At 38.3% G+C, this 21,072-nt stretch overlaps 1 protein-coding gene across 3 annotated transcripts; it reads left to right on the forward strand.

The window, feature by feature from the left end:
* The first annotated feature begins 11,471 nt into the window (after nucleotides 1–11,471).
* On the forward strand, nucleotides 11,472–20,304 carry LOC120575243 (somatostatin receptor type 5-like). 3 transcript variants are annotated; one of them, XM_039825944.1, is made up of 5 exons: nucleotides 11,472–11,845; nucleotides 14,882–14,964; nucleotides 15,960–16,669; nucleotides 16,876–17,283; nucleotides 17,761–20,304. In XM_039825944.1, exons 3-5 carry the CDS (start codon nucleotides 15,983–15,985, stop codon nucleotides 17,845–17,847), a joined length of 1,182 nt encoding a protein of 393 aa, XP_039681878.1. In that variant the 5' UTR covers nucleotides 11,472–11,845; nucleotides 14,882–14,964; nucleotides 15,960–15,982; the 3' UTR covers nucleotides 17,848–20,304. The 3 variants fall into 3 exon arrangements, with proteins under 3 accessions (XP_039681878.1, XP_039681876.1, XP_039681877.1); XM_039825942.1 differs by lacking the exon at nucleotides 14,882–14,964 and having other exon boundaries at nucleotides 11,474–11,845; XM_039825943.1 differs by lacking the exon at nucleotides 14,882–14,964 and having other exon boundaries at nucleotides 11,477–11,845; nucleotides 17,764–20,304.
* Nucleotides 20,305–21,072: the final 768 nt, after the last annotated feature.

The raw sequence follows: 21,072 nt of genomic DNA on the forward strand, positions 1-21,072 counted from the left end.
AAATATGGCTTATAATTGCTGCATATACAAACGATTCTTGGTGGCATTGTTCTAGGGAGGACAGCATCGATAAACAAGGGTCTTAGCTGTAATGCTAATGTTGCTAACAGTGGATTGTTACGTTTCAGAGACGTAGAAGCTGAATTTTTTTCATTTTTTATTATATATAGGTATTTTATATATAAAGGCAAATGCGCTACAACGGCCCAAAACACTTACATTACAGTAGGAGAAACATGCTGCAAATACAGAAAAGACTTTTATCTAAGACCAGCAGGAGGTCGCACATTACTCCTGTGCTTAAGGCTCTTCACTGGCTACCGATTGGTTTTAGAGTGCATTTTAAAATTTTAACTATTACCTATAGAGCCTTACATGGCCAAGCTCCCTCGTACATCCAGGAACTACTGCACGCACACACTCCTGGTCGCTCTCTGAGGTCTTCAAGTCAGGAACTCTTAATTGTTCCTAGAACACGTTTTAAAACAAGAGGTGATCGTGCATTTTCGGTGGTGGCCCCAGGGCTCTGGAACTCTCTCCCTTTAGCCTTGAGAGCTTTGGATTCTGTGGAAACCTTTTAAAAACACCTGAAGACTCATCTTTTTAGACAAGCATTTTATTAGCCATATAGCTTTGTATGTGTTGTTTTTGCTCTGTTTTTGTTTCACTGTAAAGCACTTTGTGACCCATTTTGTCTGTGAAAGGTGCTATATAAATAAAGTTTACTTACTTACTTACTTACTTACTTTCTTACTTACTTACTTACTTACTTACGCAAAGTAAAAAACCCACAAACCTAAAAAAACACTTACAAGAGAAAAACGCTGCAAATACAGAAATGGTGCAAAGTAAAAAACAAACAGTATGCAAGTGCAAGTTTGTCTGTGTCTCTCCTGCTTCTGTTAGCGTCTATTCTTCTACTGCATCAATATGGGTTGACTTAATAGCTGTTATACATAAACGTAATGCTCTATACTGTATTTGATCCACTTTTTGCAGTGATGTCTTTGCTTCAGCAGCAGCTGGATATATTATACATCCATAATATATTGTTGACCTCATATGGCCCTCTATAAGTGTAAATTAATGTTGTTTGTCTGCCCCCGAGTCGCATTGGGCCACATTTTGTAATTGATTTATGACTTTTTTGCATTTCGTTTCTATGTGTTTGACATGTACTTTCCATGTATATTTGCTGTATTATTTTCTGTTTTACAAAGGACAGAAAGAAAAATCAAGTCTTTAATAAATGTAAGCTTTCAGCAACGTCTTCTGCCATGTCATGTTGTAAATGTGGATGGCCTGAAGAACTTCTGTTGTGTTGACTGGATGAGCAGCGTTTTTCTGTTGTATGTGTGTTTTTTGCTATGCATCCTTTCTTTATTTGCAGCACGTTTCTCCCAATGGAGGTGTTTTTGGGACCTGGGTGTAGCGCGTTTGCCTTCGGCCATTGTATTTTATTTTAGGTGAACATTTATTTGCCATCATTATTTAAAACATCTTCATAACTTTCTCTTCAGGAGAAAAACTGTTGTACAGTATATTATACATGTAAAAAGTAGTTCAGGGGCTCTGACAGTAACACCACATAAATCTCATGCCAGCTTCGAAGAACCGAAAAATCCAGGCCCATGTCAAACCATCAACAATCAAATCAAGCTAACCCAGTTATCCACTTACAAAGGCCATGGCCCAGCTGGTGGATCTAATAATACTAATAATTTATGCGTGTGGAAAGCATGTATGTCATGCATGTGAGCTCTTGCGTGACATATTCCTTGTCAAATTGTCAGAGGGTTATGTTCAGATATATTACTGCTGCGTGGCTGTCGCCTCTGCCCCCCTGTACTTCTGCACAATAACACAAGAATTAGTTTATGTCAACATGTTGTACCTTTTAGAAAGATTTATTATGTGTTTCTTTCCAATATGACAAGTTATTTCAGCTAATTGCGATAGCCTCAGCGATTGTTTTTAATGATGACTACCAGTTAGATGTCTCAGATTTCCTTTAAGAACAAAGCATTTCAAATAAAGCCTCAAAACTCACTTGATGCTTTATAAAGTGTTAATGCTAAGGGGCAACTATGTCTTTCATCAACACAAACATCCTTTTAGAATGTTGAAACTTGTCCTGTACTCAAAAACACATTTACAAAATACAGTATAATCTAGGTATGATTATATGTATGATATTCAGACATATTTTAATTTCTGCACTTTGAAAACTAGAACCTGGCCAATGTCAGAACCCTTCTGCTGTTTCCCATCCCACCAGCTAGTACATGACACCCACCGTGGTATCCCAAGTCTTAATCAGACAAACCTTTAAGGTCATTCCTTCTTCTGAAAGATTTGAGGACAGTCAGTATTTTTTCCTCCTGCTTTGCAAAACGTTAACTCACCTTTGGGGATAAGGGTTTGTGTTAATTGATACAAAAGTATCAATTAGCTACTCTATTTTCTGGCTAAGCTGCCAATTATTTTTTTTTTTTCTCTAACATGTACACACCTGACATCTGGAGTGGTTATTTTGAGTTTCCACTTTGTGCAGATCCTCCCTTTCTGCAGACATGGGTGTTAAATACAGGCTGACACTGTCACTTCTGTAAAAGCCTAATGTTGCCTAAATGCTTAATGATATGTCTGTTTTTGGACAATCCTTCCCTCATCCACCCAGTCCTTGCAAGTTATAATTAAAATTGTCAAATTGGTTTACTTAAGTAATTAAATATAGCCTTTCGGTCCTTCCTAATTAACTACTCTGATTTTCCCCTGAGGGGAAAGTACAAAGGGGCTTTGTTAGAAGAAATATTAAGTACTGCAATGTATTCGCATAATAAAAAAGGAATCATGGATGTACACTCAAATGCCTTTAAACTGTGGATTTTTAGCCTCTAAAAGAATGACTTCGATGTTTGAGTGATATTCAGTTTGGATTTCTTTTAATAGTCTCTAAATTACGGGATATGTTTCCTTCAGTTTTAATAATTTATTTTGAATTTTAGTTGTGGATTTTGTGAAAATGAAACTGATGAACACTAAAAGAGCTTGGTGTGGGGGAAAAAATTGCTCTATTGCTCTCTTTTGGACATTTGAGCTTTCTCGTTCAACAGTCCCAGATATATATATATATATATATATATATATATATATATATATATATATATATATATATATATATATATATATATATATATATTCCATTACCAGTCAAAAGTTTGGGGTCACTTAGAAATTTCCATTCCACTCCATTGTAGACAGAATACCAGCTGAGATCAGTTGCAGTGTTTTTTTAACCAGGGCAGCAGTTTTCAGATAACATTATGTGCTTACATAATTGCAAAAGGGTTCTCCGATGTTTTCTCAGTTAGCCTTTTAAAATGATATCAGATTAGTAAACAGAATGTGCCTTTGGAACATTGGATGAATGGTTGCTGATAATGGGCAATGTAGATATTGCATTAAAGATCAGCCACCCACTCAGATCAGCTGGTATTCTTTTCAAGTGACCCCAAACTTTTGACCGGTAGTGTGTGTATATATACATATATATATATATATATATATATATATATATATATATATATATATATATATATATATATATATATATATTTTTTTTTTTTAAGATTTATTTGGGGGCATTTCCGCCTTTAATGGATAGGACAGCTGAGATATGAAAGAGGAAGGAGAGACATGCAGGAAACCGCCAGAGGTCGGACTCGAACACTGGACTTTCTGCGCCGAGGAACAAACCTCTACACTTCAACGCGATCACATCCACACAAACCTCCTTGTAGCCTACCTGGATTGACAGCTGTTGCTACAGGCCAAACAAGTGTTTCTGTCTTTACTTTGACGATGTAGCGCAATATAGCACTGTAAATAAAGGATAAGTTGGCACTAGCAGCACATGGACGCATGTCGAGTCCACCACAGTCAACAGCTCCATCTGGAGTCTGTGTGCAGATAAACAGCTACATGAATCATTTTTATTTGTCACAAGAAATCATACGAGGTACAATTCCAGTAAAATGTAATCCCAACAGCTCCTTCTTATGCATGATTTATCATAAAGCAGAATGTGGGGGTTGGGGGTTGGGGGTGTGGCAGTCTTAGGCAGTGTCCTCTCTTCGGATCCTAGTGGCCTGACAGGGGGGAAAGGCTGTTACTGACTACAAAAGCAAACCTGCACGACTTTCCTGATGTCACCTAATAATTTATTTCTTAATTGACAACTGAAGTAGAAAGTAAACAACATTAGGCAAATAAGTTAGTTAGCTCCATGAAGACAGCTCCCTTCCACGACAGCCCAGTGCCTAAATTACAAAATGTAATTAAAACTGCATTAAAAGGATATTACATAGATGTACAAACAGACCACAGGGAGACAAAAAACTCATGAAGGCTTTAAGAACTCACTCGCCCATGGGTACTGTGTGTCAGCAAGGTTTTCCAAATGGCCTAATCTACATCTCAAATAGATTGAACATACAACATACACGAACAGAGACCGATGTATTGTTTGCATATTCTATTTCATCTTCTGACCTCAACACACAGCGTCAACCACAGAGTCGCCACTCTGGACATCATCTCATTCATTTCTTTCTTTCTTTGTCCTCCAATCAACCCTGCCCTCCACACAAATACGCACACACCGTTCTGTCTCATCTTGGTGATCAGAGGTGGAGTATTGATTAAAAGGGAGTTTTTCCTCACCACTGTTGCAATAGCCACGGCTAATGCTTGCTCTTGAGGGAATTACTGGAATTGTTGGGGCTTTGGAAATTATAGAGGGTGGTCTAGACCTACTCTATCTGTATAGTGTCTCGAGATAACTCTTGTTATGATTTGATACTATAAATAAAATTGAATTGAATTGAAATTGATTGAACTCGGTTGCCATAAACACCAAACACGACTCGCACTCCTGTAAGCTTGAGAGTTCTCTCATCGATCCCCGCCAGCTTTTTGTCATCAGCCGGACAAAGTCGGTGACTGACACCACTCTGATATGATCTCGATGCACATTCCCATAGCTTGATATAGGAAGGCAGGAAGAGCATGGGCTTAAAACCAGAGTGACAGAGCGCTAGGAGAAAGAACAGGACTGTTTGGAGAATCATCTCATATTTTCAACGTAATCCTGTAGTCCAACAGCCATCTGATTCTTTCTGTCTCATATTTTAACAACTAGCAGACACAGACCAGAAGTAACATTATAACAATAAAATGGTGTCAAATCAAGGCAAAATACAACATTTCTTTTCCAAATTTTACAATAACAAAGTTTGAAACAAGTACTCTGATTAGACGACATAGAGTACTGCATTCAGTATACTGTATATTCTTCATGTATAACTACTGGTGATCACTTTTTTGTAATACAAGTCTCACAGGTAGAATAGTAGTAAGCAATACAGCACAGTAATTTATAGTGACGCATTTTACTGCTCAGTTTATCAGAATTCCCCTCGGATTTAACTGTCAATAGAATATGATAGAAAATTTAGATCTCATTGACGAAAGCCGTACACATATACTTTTTTCAGACTTACAGCTAAAACTGCAGATCTTTTAAAACAAACACAAATCTCCAGCAATACTTTTGGTTACGCATTGTAGTATATCCATGTGTGCGCAGTATTTTTGCACTCAGCTAGTGGAGCAATCCCATATATGGCAAGATTTGGTGTTTCAACTTTAAATAAATTAGATCACTGCAGAAAATTTAGGCTAATAAGAATTTAAACACACTAATGGAATATGAAACAAGTAATACAAGACAAAGGCCATTTAAAAACAACTTCATATTGTGTCCACCCCATTTATATCAATGGGAGTAGACTAGAGCTGTTGTATTAGACTGCATCAGTTGTAGCTAGATGTCCTAAACAACGATTTAGCATTGTACTACATGTATAACATTGTCAGATTCACTATAGACCTTTTTTGTAAAGGATGCAACAGAACTAGAGATGTCTACTTTTTCATTCCACGCATTCTTCTTCAAACTTACATTACCCACAATGCAACTCTACCGCCAGTTAGGTCAGAGAGGTGTGTTATGCTAATAGCAGTCAATGTAGCCTTAGTCTCACTTTGCCAGACCATCCGCCACACTCTGCAGAGGAGGGTCTGGCTAGTCCACACAGCATTCCGGGATGGGAGAAAAACATGCTCTCATTTATTGGCATTTCTTTAAACCAATCACAATCATCATGGGAGGTGCTAAGCTCCGCACGGAGACGCTGCAAAATAGCCTCGGGAAGGAACTTCTTTTGGTGGAACGTATACGTTCAAAAGTTGTTTTAGACATGCAAGAGAAAACTCAGATTGCTGTCTCAATTTACCATGCTGAGATCTGAGGAGCAGTCAACCATAGTCCTCATAAATCCACCAGAGTTTAAATTTCCAACACAAAGAAAGCGAAAGAATTTCCTGCAGCACCAGGGCAATTCCGGAAGTGTAACGTCGAGGGTAGGCTATAGACTTATGTAGCCTGAGCTGCTAGCTTTATGCAGAGATGAGGAGTAGGCTATTAGGCCATATATCAAAAATGCATTCACATTCTCCACTTTTACCTTACACACACACAAAAAGCATGCACATACACTGCTTTCACCTCGCACACTCTTCTCTCACAAAACGTCTGTGTGCAAGGTAAAAAGGGATCGAACTGCCAACCTTCCAATTAGTAGACAGCTGCTCTACCAACTGAGCTAAATCTGGGCCACCATTTATATATTAGCTTGCACACACTACTTTTTTGCTCACACACAGACAACATTTTAGCTTGCGGGGGACTTCCAGTTAAGGGCTAATGGAGTAAACGTGTTGTCTCTTGCTCCCATATCTTTCAGCTTAACACAACATTTTAAGCCATCTTGATCGTTTATTTACTCTCCAAACTGAACTAAATATACTACGCACGCTATTACTCTGTCTAAACATGACTTCTAAATCGACTAAGCGGAGCAAAAAAGAAACGAAAACGGACTCTGTGGACGACACTCCTAGCGAGCTTAACATCTTATCGGCCGAATTCAAAACAACCATCTTGACACTCGAAGAGAAGATTGATCGCATTCAGAGCACGTTGTCGGATCACACACATAAAATTACCTCACTCGAATCGAGTGCCAATGATCTAGACGAACGGGTGCGGCCGTTGGAAACGACCTCCGCCACATTGGCAGAAAGTAATGCGAAATTACAAGATAAAGTGGTAGACCTTGAATCACGCAGCCGCCGAAACAACATTCGGATTGTGGGCCTGCTGGAATCACTCGAAGGGCCACGTCCTTCCGTTTTCTTCGCGCAAGTCCTCACAGACATTCTGGGAGAAGAAATTTTACTCTCTCCGCCGGAGATTGACCGGGCACATAGAGCCCTCGTTAGCAGACCAACGACCGGGAAGAAACCGAGGCCAGTTATCATCCGGCTCCACCGCTACCGTCAAAAAGAGTTGATCATCCGGGAGGCTCGAGCCAAAAGAGGCAAGCTGGCGTACCAAGGCAACCCGGTCGCCATCTACAAGGATTACGCGCCTGAAGTGGCCACTGAACGCGCTAAATACCGAGCCGTAATGGCAGAACTATATAACCTTGGATATAAACCAACTTTGTTTTTTCCTGCATGGCTCTCAATCTGGACCAAAGACGGAGGTAAGAAGATGTTATCTTCAGTGACGGAGGCCGAGAACTTTGTTGCAGCTGCCCGTTCCTCGGATCATGTGCCATAAATACAGCCTAACAGTCAACCAGTCAACGAGGTTAATACTGTGAATATTGCTGTTCTCAGTTTTCTATAGCGGTTAAATTGATGCAAGTTACAGAAACTATTTCCAACTATAAACAAACTGCTTTCCCTTTGTGCTGAAGCCGGTGTAATTATATATGTGTATATATGTATATATATATATATATATATATATATATATATATATATATATATATATATATATATATATACGAATTCATATAATAATCTATTTGCAAAATAATTTCGACCGCTTGTGGACAAATCGAAACTGGATATGTGTAGGTGGGCCTCTCTACCTTTATCCCTTGTAGGTCGTATTAACTTGGTCAAAATGGTTATTCTACCCAAATTTATGTACCTCTTTCAGCACTTACCTATTTGTATTAATAAATCTTTCTTTACTGGCTTTGACAGTCTTTTGCGGTCATTTCTTTGGGGAAATAAACCCGCTCGCCTTAAGAAATCAATTCTCCAACTTCCTAAAGCTAAAGGAGGCCTTGCACCTCCCAACTTTCAGCAGTATTACTGGGCCTGTAACATCAACAAGCTTCTTTTTTGGAACAAAGATATCTACTCTGACAGTCCTCCATGGGTGCATACAGAAACGTCATCAGTGAAAAGCACTCTCTATTTAGTTGTCTGCTCTCAGCTTCCCTTAGTTGTAAACAAAGTTTCAGATAATCCAGTAGTCACTAGCTCTCTTAAAATTTGGGTCCAATTTAGGAAACATTACGGTTTACATAGAGGCTCCACGTATATGCCCATCCTCAATAACTACTTTTTCCCCCCCATCTAGTTCCGACCCTGCATTTCGTCTCTGGTCATCTAATGGCCTTCACAATATTAGTGGCTTTTATGACAAGGGAGTATTTGTCTCTTTCTCTTCCTTATCTAAAAAGTATAACCTACCCAGCCATCACTTATTCCGGTTCTTTCAAATCAGACACTTTGTACAAAAGCAGTTCCCCTACTTTCCCAATCGTCCCCCTGAATCAAAAATGTTTCTCTTTCTTGTTTTAAATGCCAACTACAGGCATTTAATTTCAGTCATTTATAACTTAATAAATTCTATTAATTCTGACACTAATGCCACTCTTAAAGATACCTGGGAGCAAGACCTCTGTGTTACTTTTACAGAGGATCTATGGCATAACATCTTGAACCAGGTGCATACCTCTTCCATATGTGCGAGGCATGGCTTAATGCAATGTAAAATATCATTCCGAGTGCACTTAACTAATGCCAAATTGGCAAAAATCTTTCCAGACAAGAGTGATGCCTGCAACCATTGTAAGCTCTCTCCTGCCAACCATCTACACATGTTTTGGACTTGCCCGCAGCTGGTGGCCTATTGGTCTAATGTATTTCAGACGTTTAAAAAAGCTATCAACACTAATATTGACCATGATCCTATTATAGCCTTATTTGGGGTTTCCCCTTTGCCTGATTTGGCTGCCCGAGATCGTAAAATCATTGCTTTTACTACAATCTTGGCTAGACGGGCCATCCTTCTTAAGTGGAGGCATGCCTCTCCCCCAACACATGAAAGGTGGATACAGGACATTTTTCACTGTATTGGACTTGAAAAATTACGATATTCACTCTCTGGTTCACTTACGTCATTTTACAAGACCTGGGGTCCCTTTTTAAATTACATTAAGGGTTTATCTTGTGCACCTATAAATGGCAATGATACATAATTTTCACTTATTTGGAGGATCTTTGTAGGGGAATTTTTTTTTTTTTTTTTTTTTTTTATTTTTTTTAGTAATGGACAATATCTTACTGTATACTGTTTATGATGTTTTATTCTGTATTGTCATTAAAAAAAAAAAATTAATCTTTTTTTTAAAAAAAAATAATTTGATAAAAAATAAAAAAATTGAAAAAATTAAAAAAAACTATTTTTAAAAAAAAAAATAGTGTCAAGTGTGTGTGTGTGTGTGTGTGTGTGTGTGTGTGTGTGTGTGTGTGTGTGTGTGTGTGTGTGTGTGTGTGTGTGTGTGTGTGTGTGTGTGTGTGTGTGTGTGTGTGTGTGTGTGTGTGTGTGTGTGTTTGTGTGTTTTTTTTTTTTTTTGTTTTTTTTTTTTTTTTTTTTTTTTTTTTTTTTTTTTTTTTTTTTTTTTTTTTTTTTTTTTTTTTGGTTGCCTCATACTAATATATGGACAAAACGTTCTTTTGTCTCTCTAGAGCTACAAATTCCACATATGCAGTAAAACTGCACAAGACCTGTAAACAGACTTTAATGTGTAAACTTTGAGCTCTCCTTAAATAAACTGGTTGTCACGGCTGAAGTGAGCGGGGCAACAGGAGTAGGACCCAAATGCTCATGGCAGAGGCAGAGCTAGTGCAGTTTAATGATTTATTAACGAAAAAATAAGATGCAAATGCGTACAGGTCCATTAGGCAGGCAAGGGTCGAAACCAGAAAGGTAAACAAATCCAACAAGGAGCAGGCAAGGAAATCCAAAATCCAGAGGTCAGGCAATAGGGCCCCAAACAGGCAGACAGATAAGACAACCTGGCATTGGAACAATGGATCTGGGTCGGTATAGTAAGTGGCTGGTGAGGGAATACATTGATTGCAGGGCAGATGGGAGTGGCGGGATCTGGAATGACAGGAGAAAAGTCTGAAGGCATCTGGTGGACAGGTAAAGATTAATGCTGAAGGGGCCTGTAAAAGAGGAAATTGCTAAAGAAAGGGACGGAGAGGCAGAAGAAACAGGAATATGCACAATTAAGACCGAACTTGGGAGTATAATTCACTTGCTCTCTTGTGCTTACTGTATTTACTGTACCCTTTAGTCCAGTTTAACACCTTTACTTTTGGTACATTTTCTGTAATGTCAACAGCTTTTGTTGACCTCTTCAGCTACAAAAAGAAACTGTTCAACAATCTGGACAAACAGGTTTATATTTGCCTAATATTCAATAGTATGTTTGCTTGTGTTTGCACCAACCACCAAGGCAAATTCCCTTTCAGTGTTACTTACTTGGAAATAAACCCTTTTCTGACAAAAGTGTTGTTTATGTAGTCGTAACCTGAAAAATAAGAGCTGCATTGCCTGTAAATTAGCCATATCATCATCATCGTGCTACACTGTCCCCACAGGACAAGCCTCTGACAGTGTTTATACACTCACAAGTCTCATACATCTCCCCAATGGTCTGGTTAGGACCGGTTAAACAGGACCCATAAACAATAGGATGTCATCTACTTCCCCATGTTTCTTCAGAACCCACTTTGATGCTTCAGACTGATGGAACATGCAGGAATGGAGTACACATTGTAAACAAGCACATACAGACACACGCACACATTGCACACACACACACACACACACACACACACACACACACACACACACACACAGAGCTGCACTCCTGTATCCTAACCTGGATGACAGCAACACAAAGCTAATGTCTTAAAAGTAGTTAAGTAATCTCTCCCTCAACGCGCAATCTCATCCTCCCCCACCATTTTTCCATTTCAGCATAATTTCTCGCGCTCCGTCTCAGGCGCCCGCAGGCCAAAATCAAAGTGATTTATTCCCCAGGCTGCACCTGGGCATTGCTCTCGTTGTCTCTCACACACATTTAAAAAGTTAGTATCACTTTATGATTGACTGGAAGCTCTACAGGCGAAGAAAAAGAGAGAGCTACAACTACACCAGCAACTGGTCTTGTGCTGTGAGGTGACAACCACCCATGGGTGGGACTTTCACATCTAAAGGCGGGGTGATGTTTTCCACATAAATACTCGCAGTGAGTTGAGGCGCTAAATGATCCAGTGAGAGACTCCTTACCAGCTTAGGGATGTATTTCCCCTTGCACAGAATTTTCCTATAGACCTAACCTGTGAGGATAAGTCCTGTAAGATATTGTTGCATTTTGCGACTATGTAAATGAAAATCTGAGCGTGCTGACATCAAGAAAATGACTCAAGAAGAAAAGTCAAGTGTGAGGAGGTTTCTCTTTCAAGCGACGAGTCAAAAGAGCGAGAGAGATGACCTCGAAGAAAGCTGCATGAATACCGCGGGAGATGCCACCAGATAGTGGCACACAGGAGCGCACAGGTAGGTTGAATCCCATCGGATGTCGACGGCATTTAAAAGAAAACAATGTGTTTATGAAATTGAATTAAGTGTAACCCTTTGAAATATTTCCATCATCATTTATTTTAGTCCTTGATTGCCCAAGAAAGGACGTGAAACGGCACACTGTGTTTGGAAAACTGTTATGAGCCTAAAGGTTTATATTGTCAAACTCCGATTCAATGAGGCATCTCATGGCTGCGGGCTATAGGGCTATTGTAGTTTGGTGGGCAATAATGTCAAGCCCCATATGCATCCAGGAAGGGGACAGGGGCTTCAAGTGTTTGGTTCTAAACAACATGCTGCAGGCTGCGCGTCAGTCCCGTGTTTTGAAGCGCGGTTCAGTGAATCTTCGCGTCACCCCATTTATTTGTGCAACACGTTTTCACAGCCTCGGGTTGCAACGTCTGACAACTATTATAAGGTTATTATTATTTTAGGTCACCCACTAAGGCACCAGGCGAGGGCATATATGCAGTCTTGCAGGAGCAGAATGCATTGAATCATTAGGGTGCCAATTGGCCATTGCTCTAATTTCAGGCTTAGACGTTTATGGCTATTAGGGATATCCGTCACAACCTTAAGACCCCATATAAAACATGCAGGGTTCACAGTGTGGTGCACTAGCACGATATGTGTATTATAGATTGGAGTGCATAATGTAAATAATAACTTTAATTAATAAACAAAGTTTACATGAAATGCAAATGTTCAGATGTCCTCATTCAGATAAGTGTCTTACATTTACCAACATTCAACATTCAGTTGCATAATAATGAGTGGTGAAAAGTAACTGAGTACATTTACTCATGTATTATACTGAAGTAAAAAAAAAAGTACCTCAATTGTAAGGTAGCCTACTTGTAGGCCTACTATATCATTTTCATTTTATGTTACTTTATACTTCTACTCCACTACATTTATTTGACAGCCGGAGTTACTAGTTCTTTGTGCAGATTCACTGCAGTATATAAAGTAATTAAAATGAGCTCCACCATAACCAGCTGCAGCATTAAAGTGATGTACAGAATACTTCAATGCATCAATAATTATAATCCAGTTATATATTATTATTATTATTATTATTATTAATATTATTATTATTATTATTATTATTATTATTATTATTATTGTCCAGTATTTTTACCCTGTGGTATTGTTACTTTTACTTACGTAAAAGATCCATCAGCAAACATCTTTCCTTTCAATTAGTAAAGTCATGCTTTGTGTACCTCATCTCCTGTTACCATTTGTATGCTAGAATATAGCAGGGGTGGGAATCACAGTGTACCTCACGATATGATACAATACATGTCTCACAATAGTGATAATATCACGATACAGCAATTCTGTGATGATCTATATATTTTGTTAGACAATCCTATAATGATACATCATGATAACCGTCGAACTATGAATACAAAATGCCCATGAAAATGTTTTCTCTCCGTATATACTGCAAGTCCAAACTGTTGGAATTCTGCACAATTCTGCAGCACACATTTTTCAGTCTGTGAATTAAGATTACAGAAATATAGAGCAACTATGGGCCCTGACTTTGGACTTAAACGTGGCTGGGGCATCTGCTATTTTTCTCAAACTGCTGTCCACCATCTTGTTGAAAACCTCTTCCTCTTCGGCTAGTTAACTTATGTTCAAGTTTCCCTCATTCATGTGTTGAGCGCCAGCTCGAGGAGCAATTAGCAATGCTGGGAGCAGGGGACTCTATTTAGAAGCCTTATTTTATTAATTAAAATATTAATATCTGGCGCCAGCGTATGGATTATTGTATCGCACAAAGGATATTGCCGTATCGATATGTCATTAAACGCCAGGAATAATACATATTTATACATGGTAGGCATTTCACAAAATAGTGAACTATTTGACAAAATCAATAACTTTTGCTGAATAGGTTTGGCCCAAAAACCTACTTCAACCCTGTTATTTATCACTGTGGCACTCTAGCTCATCAAGGATATGGGCTACCTGCCACTTGGCTCAAGGTTTTAGACATCATAAATAGTCCCATGGAGTTTGTAGGTGGTACATACATACATACATACATACATACATACATACACATACATACATACATACATTATAAACTATTAATACGTGCTTCATTGACACTATATTCCCATACCAGTTAATGGACCATTTTCACAGCAGATATGTTGACATGTTGACATGTCATAGAAGGGAAAGCGCAGGTGTATTCAAAACCATTAATGATGGCTGCATTCCACTTAGGAGAGGCCCTGGTATTGTGCATGCTGACTCACTGAAATAGCTTACTGGGACACTTGATGGAATTGAGTCATCGTTAAGGTTATCAATTTAAGCTGTGCTTTTCCCCTCCGCCACTAGCCTTATTAACAAGGCGCGGAAACCACCCTGACTCTCCACCTGGCTCTTCATGCCACTGTTCTCTCTCTGCTGTAATGCTCTTTGCTCTTTATTTATTTATTTTATTTTATTTTATTTCTATCTTTATTTTTAATTTAATACATACTGTGTACATATACTTATATTGTTTATACCTATACTTATATTGTTTAATATTACATTTAGAGAATGTGTGATGTGCACCAACAACACCAAAACAAATTCCTTGTATGTGTTAAAAAACGTACTTGGCAATAAAAACCCTTTCTGATTCTGATTCTGATTCTGATGACAAGTCAAAATGTCTGCTGTGAAAAAGGTCCATAAGACATCAGAACATGTAATGCCTTGTTACTACCCGATCACATATAGGCTGTGGAAGCTGCAACTTATTAATGGGTAATTAGGGACACATAAGAACAGGACTGTACCGTAAATTGTAATGAGATCCGTCTTGTTTCCCACTGTTATACAAGCTAATTTGTAACAAATTACAATGAAAATGGCTAATTGATGCACATATTTGCATAAAAGTACACAGGCAAAGGTAAAACATACACGTGGTATTTTAACAAATGTATTTACTTATTCATTTGTGAATCGCAGTTCGCTGTGTCTTGTCTTTCACAGTGGGACCCTTTCCGTCTCGTCTTTGCCTGTGGATAGAGAGCACAGAGCAACACAGATTGATATAAGCCATTTACTTGCAGATTGTAAGTGTAACAAGCGGTAAAACAGAATAATACAAATACAAATTGAGTTGTCACAGCACTATTAAAATCATTTAATGACTGTAAATGGTATCAACATTCTCCCTGGATGAAATGTTTACAGTTCACACAGCAATAACGTACTGTAAATAGAGAGCAAGCTAGCTAGGCTAACTAGGTAGCTAGTAGGCTAGTTTGCATTGCAGCATTTTTAATGTAAATGAAATTAGTCTTTACCAGCATTGCCACGGCACAATGAGGACACTTAACATCGACTAAACATTGCAACTTTGCGAAATACAGATTATCTAGCTATCGTACTACGTGAAGGTTTAGCAGTAGTTTGTATTTAATATGGTCAAAGTATAGTATATTTTGGGTCATATACAGCATTCCATGCAGTTTCAATTTAGCAGAAATGTGTCTGGGCATAACTGTGTTTCTTCACTCTCTAATGAAGACCACATTATTTCTAGTTTTGGTATAATTTGGTACAAAGTAAGGTTTATATTAATATCTTATTAATGTACTAATCACAGCATAATTTAGGTGTTTGGTGTCTAATTAGGATATAACTGTTAATTTTCTGTCTAATAAAGACCATGTTATTTCTAAATTTGGTCTAATTTGATATATAAATACCGCTTACGGTCTTTTTAATGTACTGTAAAATAAAGTGCAACCCTAATATCCTCTTCTTCCTAAGTGATACTTCCCATTAAGAGAAATGGCATGTTGGCCACTGGCCCAGACAATTCAATGGAAAGTTTCTCTTGTCTCCTGGTAAATATGGGCATCTTGCCTAGAGTACCTCCTGCCCATGTGTTGTTGTGAAGTGCAAAAGACATGACAATAATTCTCTGAAGCAGACATTCACAGAACCCACAATACAAAACTTTTTTTAGCACATGGGTTATTGTTAAGTATCCCATATAATGCTTTTAAATTTGTGTCTCTGTCTTTTCTCTAATGATTTTTTCCTACTGTAATCCAAACAGACACCAGCACTCCTTTCTTCAACATGGATGGCTTTTACAATTGGACACCGATATCTGAGAATGTCAACATGTCTTCCTCCCAGTCCTACCCCACCAACCCCACCTACAACAATATGTCAGAGGTGCCCGCACCAATGCCGTTCAGTGTGGTCACCGCAGTTGTTTACACCATCGTCTTCATTGTGGGTCTTCTGGGCAACACACTGGTCATCTATGTGGTGGTTCGCTACACCAAGATGAAGACTGTAACCAACATGTACATTCTCAATTTAGCCTTGGCAGATGAACTCTACATCCTGGGAATTCCCTTTCTTGGCACCAATAGTGTGCTTTCCTACTGGCCATATGGAGATTTCTTTTGCAAGGTTTGCATGACTGCTGATGCCATGAGCCAGTTCTCCTCCACCTTTTGCCTGACGGTGATGAGCATAGATCGCTACCTGGCTGTGGTTCATCCTGTTCGCAGTGCCAAATGGCGGAGGCCACAGGCGGCCAAGGTTTTCAATGGCATGGTGTGGGTTGTATCCTTACTGATTGTGCTGCCGGTAACAATCTACTCACATGTACAGGAGGACTTCAACACCTGCAATATAACCTGGCCTGACCCACGTAACTTGTGGTCCATTGTCTTCATACTCTACACATCCATCCTTGGCTTCTTTGGTCCTCTGGTTGTCATCTGCCTCTGCTACCTGCTCATTGTCATTAAGGTAATTGGACAGATACAATTAGCCTCCGGCTTTTATTGGTGTCTAAATACATTATACAATTAGCCTCCGGCTTTTATTGGTGTCTAAATACATTATACAATTAGCCTCCGGCTTTTATTGGTGTCTAAATACATTCTTGTATTTTACTGTAAGGTTCTGCTCTCATAATCTCATAAAACCTTTTCAATTAACCATCTCACTTTTAGGTGAGGTCAGCAAGTGTGCGTGTAGGCCTGACTAAGCGGCGTAAGTCGGAGCGCAAGGTGACACGCATGGTGGTGATCATCGTGTTGGTCTTTGTACTTTGTTGGCTGCCCTTCTTCATTACCAACATTGTCAACCTGATTCATATCATCCCTGAGAACAACACCACCGCTGCTGTCTACTTCTTCCTGGTCATCCTCACCTACGTCAACTCTTGTGCCAACCCAATCCTCTATGGCTTCCTCTCTGACAACTTCAAGCAGAGCTTCCAGAAGGTGCTCTGCTTCCACAAACCAAATGATTATGGCACCACAGGCCGGGTCGGAGGGGGACGGAGTGCATCCCAGGAAAACCACAATCCTGTTTTACCCAGAAATCCCACACAGAATGGGAAAATGCAGTGCATTCAGGTATTGTGCAAACAGTATATATCTCTGAATTGTAAAGCACATATATCACATTTTACAGCAGGTATATTGAAAAGAAGGGTGAAAACAGAGGGAGACATAATAATTGTGCTTTAAATACATGTATCATAGTCATTTTATTATTGAAAGTCTTACTTATTAACATGTTTCATAGTTATTTTTATACTTTGGGACCAAACCTAAACCAAAGCTGCGTTGTAAATTTGCCATCAGCTATCAGCAGCCCCAACTGTCAAAGTGCTCAGCCTCCTTAATGTCTTCTATCCTCTGTGTGAAAATGTCACATCCAAAGAGGAAGCCCACTTTATGTAACAGACGGGAAATAACTAAACCCCAGGTTATAACTGTCAACACTCACATTTTTAGGGATTCCTTCACTGACAACAAGAGCAACAGCTTATGTCAAAGTTTGTCATTCTGTCTTAATTGTATCCCTAATCCCTGTGTCTGTGGTTTCAGCAGCCTGTCATGATGGAGGCGATTGGGGACCTTGACAGCGATCCTCTAACTTCAAAAGCAGAGGTGAATGGCCAGTCAGCACTATGAGTTTTCAAGCTGACCCACCATGTGTTAGTGCGTTACTAGTGCGTGGGACTTGGACGATTTACTCCAGGACCTTTTATTGATTGGTATTTCCTGTCTTTATTGATGATCCTCCTTCTCTGACTGGGGAATTTGTTGAAAGGAGCAAAGAAGGAGAGAAAACCATTCATCACGGATCCCCACATTTTTGTTTGTTCTTCATGTCTTTGTACTATAACTAGGTTGGCTGCATTGTAAAGATGTAAAAATCTCAATACAATACAAAATACAGTCATGCAACCTTAAAATGCTTTAAATTCTCAAATACATTTTTTTACCTTACAAAAACAGACTTTTATTTTCAACAGGATTATATTGTCATTTTTCTCTAATTTCAGTTTTTTATCATATTCTGGTAAGAAACCTTGTTTTCTAATGTGCTTTTGTTATATTTGCTGCTGATGCTTTATGCTATTAATCTGTGTTTACCTGTTGTCTTGATAAATTCAGTATATGATGTTCACAACACTAAGACACACGTGCAGGAAGTGTTGAGTTGACGCATTTGAAGATTATTTCAAATCTATTTAACAATTGTAATAATAATAAAAATAATACATTTATTTTAAATATTTTCTAAATGTATTATTTGTTTCAAAAGCAATCAAAATCGCTTTGCTTTGCTTTTCTTTCATGTAAAATGTAACAATATTTTTGACTCACATCAACGTATCCAATTGAATGTTGAATTGAATTTGGAGCGACTAGCAAACCCTGCCTGTCATATAAAATCACACTAGCAGAGCAAACATCACATTACTGAAACTAAAACATTTTAACTTTCATTTTACTGTGACTTTAAAAGACAACTGATGACTTTAACGGTCAACCTTCTCAACTTACTCTCAGCCAGAAAGCAAATGAGTATTTTTCCCAAAAAGTGGAACTGCTCCTTTAAGAAGACAAACTCTAAAATTGGTGCTTGTACATTATGCTGAATTTATCATGCGAGCCATGATAATACAGGTAATTTCACCCTGCTCAATGTTATATTCCCACCAGGCCTTTATTGGGCATCAGGCTCTTATTTGAAACTCAGCCATTGTTCTCTCTTTAATTTGAAGATTTCCAGTATTTAATTTACGCTGCTTTAACTAGAGTGAGCATGTTGGTTAATTGTAAAGGTGGTTGAAATAGTGTTGATAGTCAAGGCAATTATATTATTTCTTTGGGCTTGTTCGTTTGGGCTTTTTGTGACATTTTGACTTTAATGTTACAAAACTGAAAATGCCTTAAAGTAGCTCAGCCAAGTATTGTGGATTTAGCTCTTCTCTCTCACATTTCTAAAACAAAATGTGCTGGAGTGGATGCCATGGGGAAGTAACATCACGGTTTATCTGCTGGACTTTGAGCTTTGACATTTGATGCCAGCATTATTGGGAAGTTGTTGGACAACACTGTAGCATCTCCACAGTTGTGACTTGAGCCAAGCAAGACCACATTACCAATGTTTATGGTGAGTTTGAGCTCGTTTGAATAACAACTCAGTAAGATGGACCTGTGGAAACATGGACACCTTACAGGACTTTTTTTGTGTGTATTAAAAACACTGTGAATTAAAAAAAAAGAATAGGTCATTTTAAATATGAATTCTTGTGTTCCATGACATCTTTACACGTAACAAAAATGGTAACTTAGTTGTTCTGTTAAAGAAGCCATCATCAATATTAACAAACAAGTCTGTTTTGCACGTTCACCCTGAATTATACACAGTACCGTGTACGGCTGCTGACATGCACCTGCACGAAACAAAGCCCCTATGTGTACATCTATTCCATGAACAGACAGTTGATGTTTATTGTCACTGTCATTTATCAATATTATGGCAGGTTTATGTTTCAGACTGAAGCACTTTATCGTTATTTTCAGTTGAAACAGAGCAGTGGCAGCTTTACGCTTGAATGTTAATGTCTCTAAACACAAACCACTTCAGTTTAATTTTTTTTTAATTTTTTTGTAAATGTCGTTAAAGTAGTTTCAATAATGCAAAAGCATTAAACAAGAAGAATAAGTATATATTTTTTTCTAGGTCACTTGAACAAATTTTGATGTATTATGTGATACGGCAATAGAACAATGGCTTGCCAAAAAAATACATTTGTTAATGGTGGTGGGGTTTTGTTTGTTTTTCCCCCAGATTAATGATATAGCAACCCTTTCACTCTTTCTTTAATAAAGACCACCATATAAAAACACAGTGTCGAGTACAAATTGTTTAAAGGATACATTTAGATTTTTGAAGTCTCTCTTCAGATCACCATGAGCATGTTGAAAGAGTTATTTGTCACTGTAATCTCTATCCATCTCCATGGTTGTGAAGTGATCCTTTGCTGATGAAACTGCACTGTAAAAGATGGGGGACAAAATCCACAGTCCTCATTCTGTGCATTCTCAAGTCAAATAAATGCATGATACAAATCAGCTGTTTTGTGTAAAGCTTACCTTATTTTAAGTGCCAACCTTTAAACTTGCTGGGCATTCAGATTCCAAAAATAAACAGTACACAAAGTGCGAAAAATATCCAGCTGATAACTAGTAATAAGACAAAGATGAGAAAACGGTTAATAAAACATTCTTGTAAGGCAGCCCGATACGTGTATATATTTGATGTTTATATATACTGTAGGCTATAAGTTGAAAGTATTATTTTTTTTATGTGCAGAACAACAAATACACTTAAAATTCAACAAAAGAAAAGAAGTTAACCCTGTAACCTCTTAAACCTGCAATACCTGATTTTTTTTGGCCACTTCGGGGGAATGTTGTGAACACAACATTAACATATCATCACCTTTTAAGTTGTTATGGAAAATGTGTTCAACAGTGATTACTGATTTCAAACATGCACATTAACATCACAACATAACATCTCATGTGTTATCATCACAATGAATTGTACTAAATTACACCATAAAGTATATCATTGACAGGATTTGATTCAGTAAAGCTCATAATACAGTCTATGAAATTAAACTAATTATCATCTTTGTACCACATGTGTCTTTAGTAACATCTATCATCTTCTCCCCATGAACACTTTGCTGTTCTTCTGCTATCTCTTTGCCGCTGCTCCTTAAACTCGCCTTTGTCCTTCCTCATTTCTCTATGTACTTCTATAACATATGCCATACTTTCTTAGCCCTTATTCTATGTCTGTTTACTGACAACCTGTTTTTGTGGCTGGCTGTG

The sequence above is a fragment of the Perca fluviatilis genome, chromosome 15, assembly GCF_010015445.1.
Source record: "Perca fluviatilis chromosome 15, GENO_Pfluv_1.0, whole genome shotgun sequence".
Taxonomy (NCBI): Eukaryota; Metazoa; Chordata; class Actinopteri; order Perciformes; family Percidae; genus Perca; species Perca fluviatilis.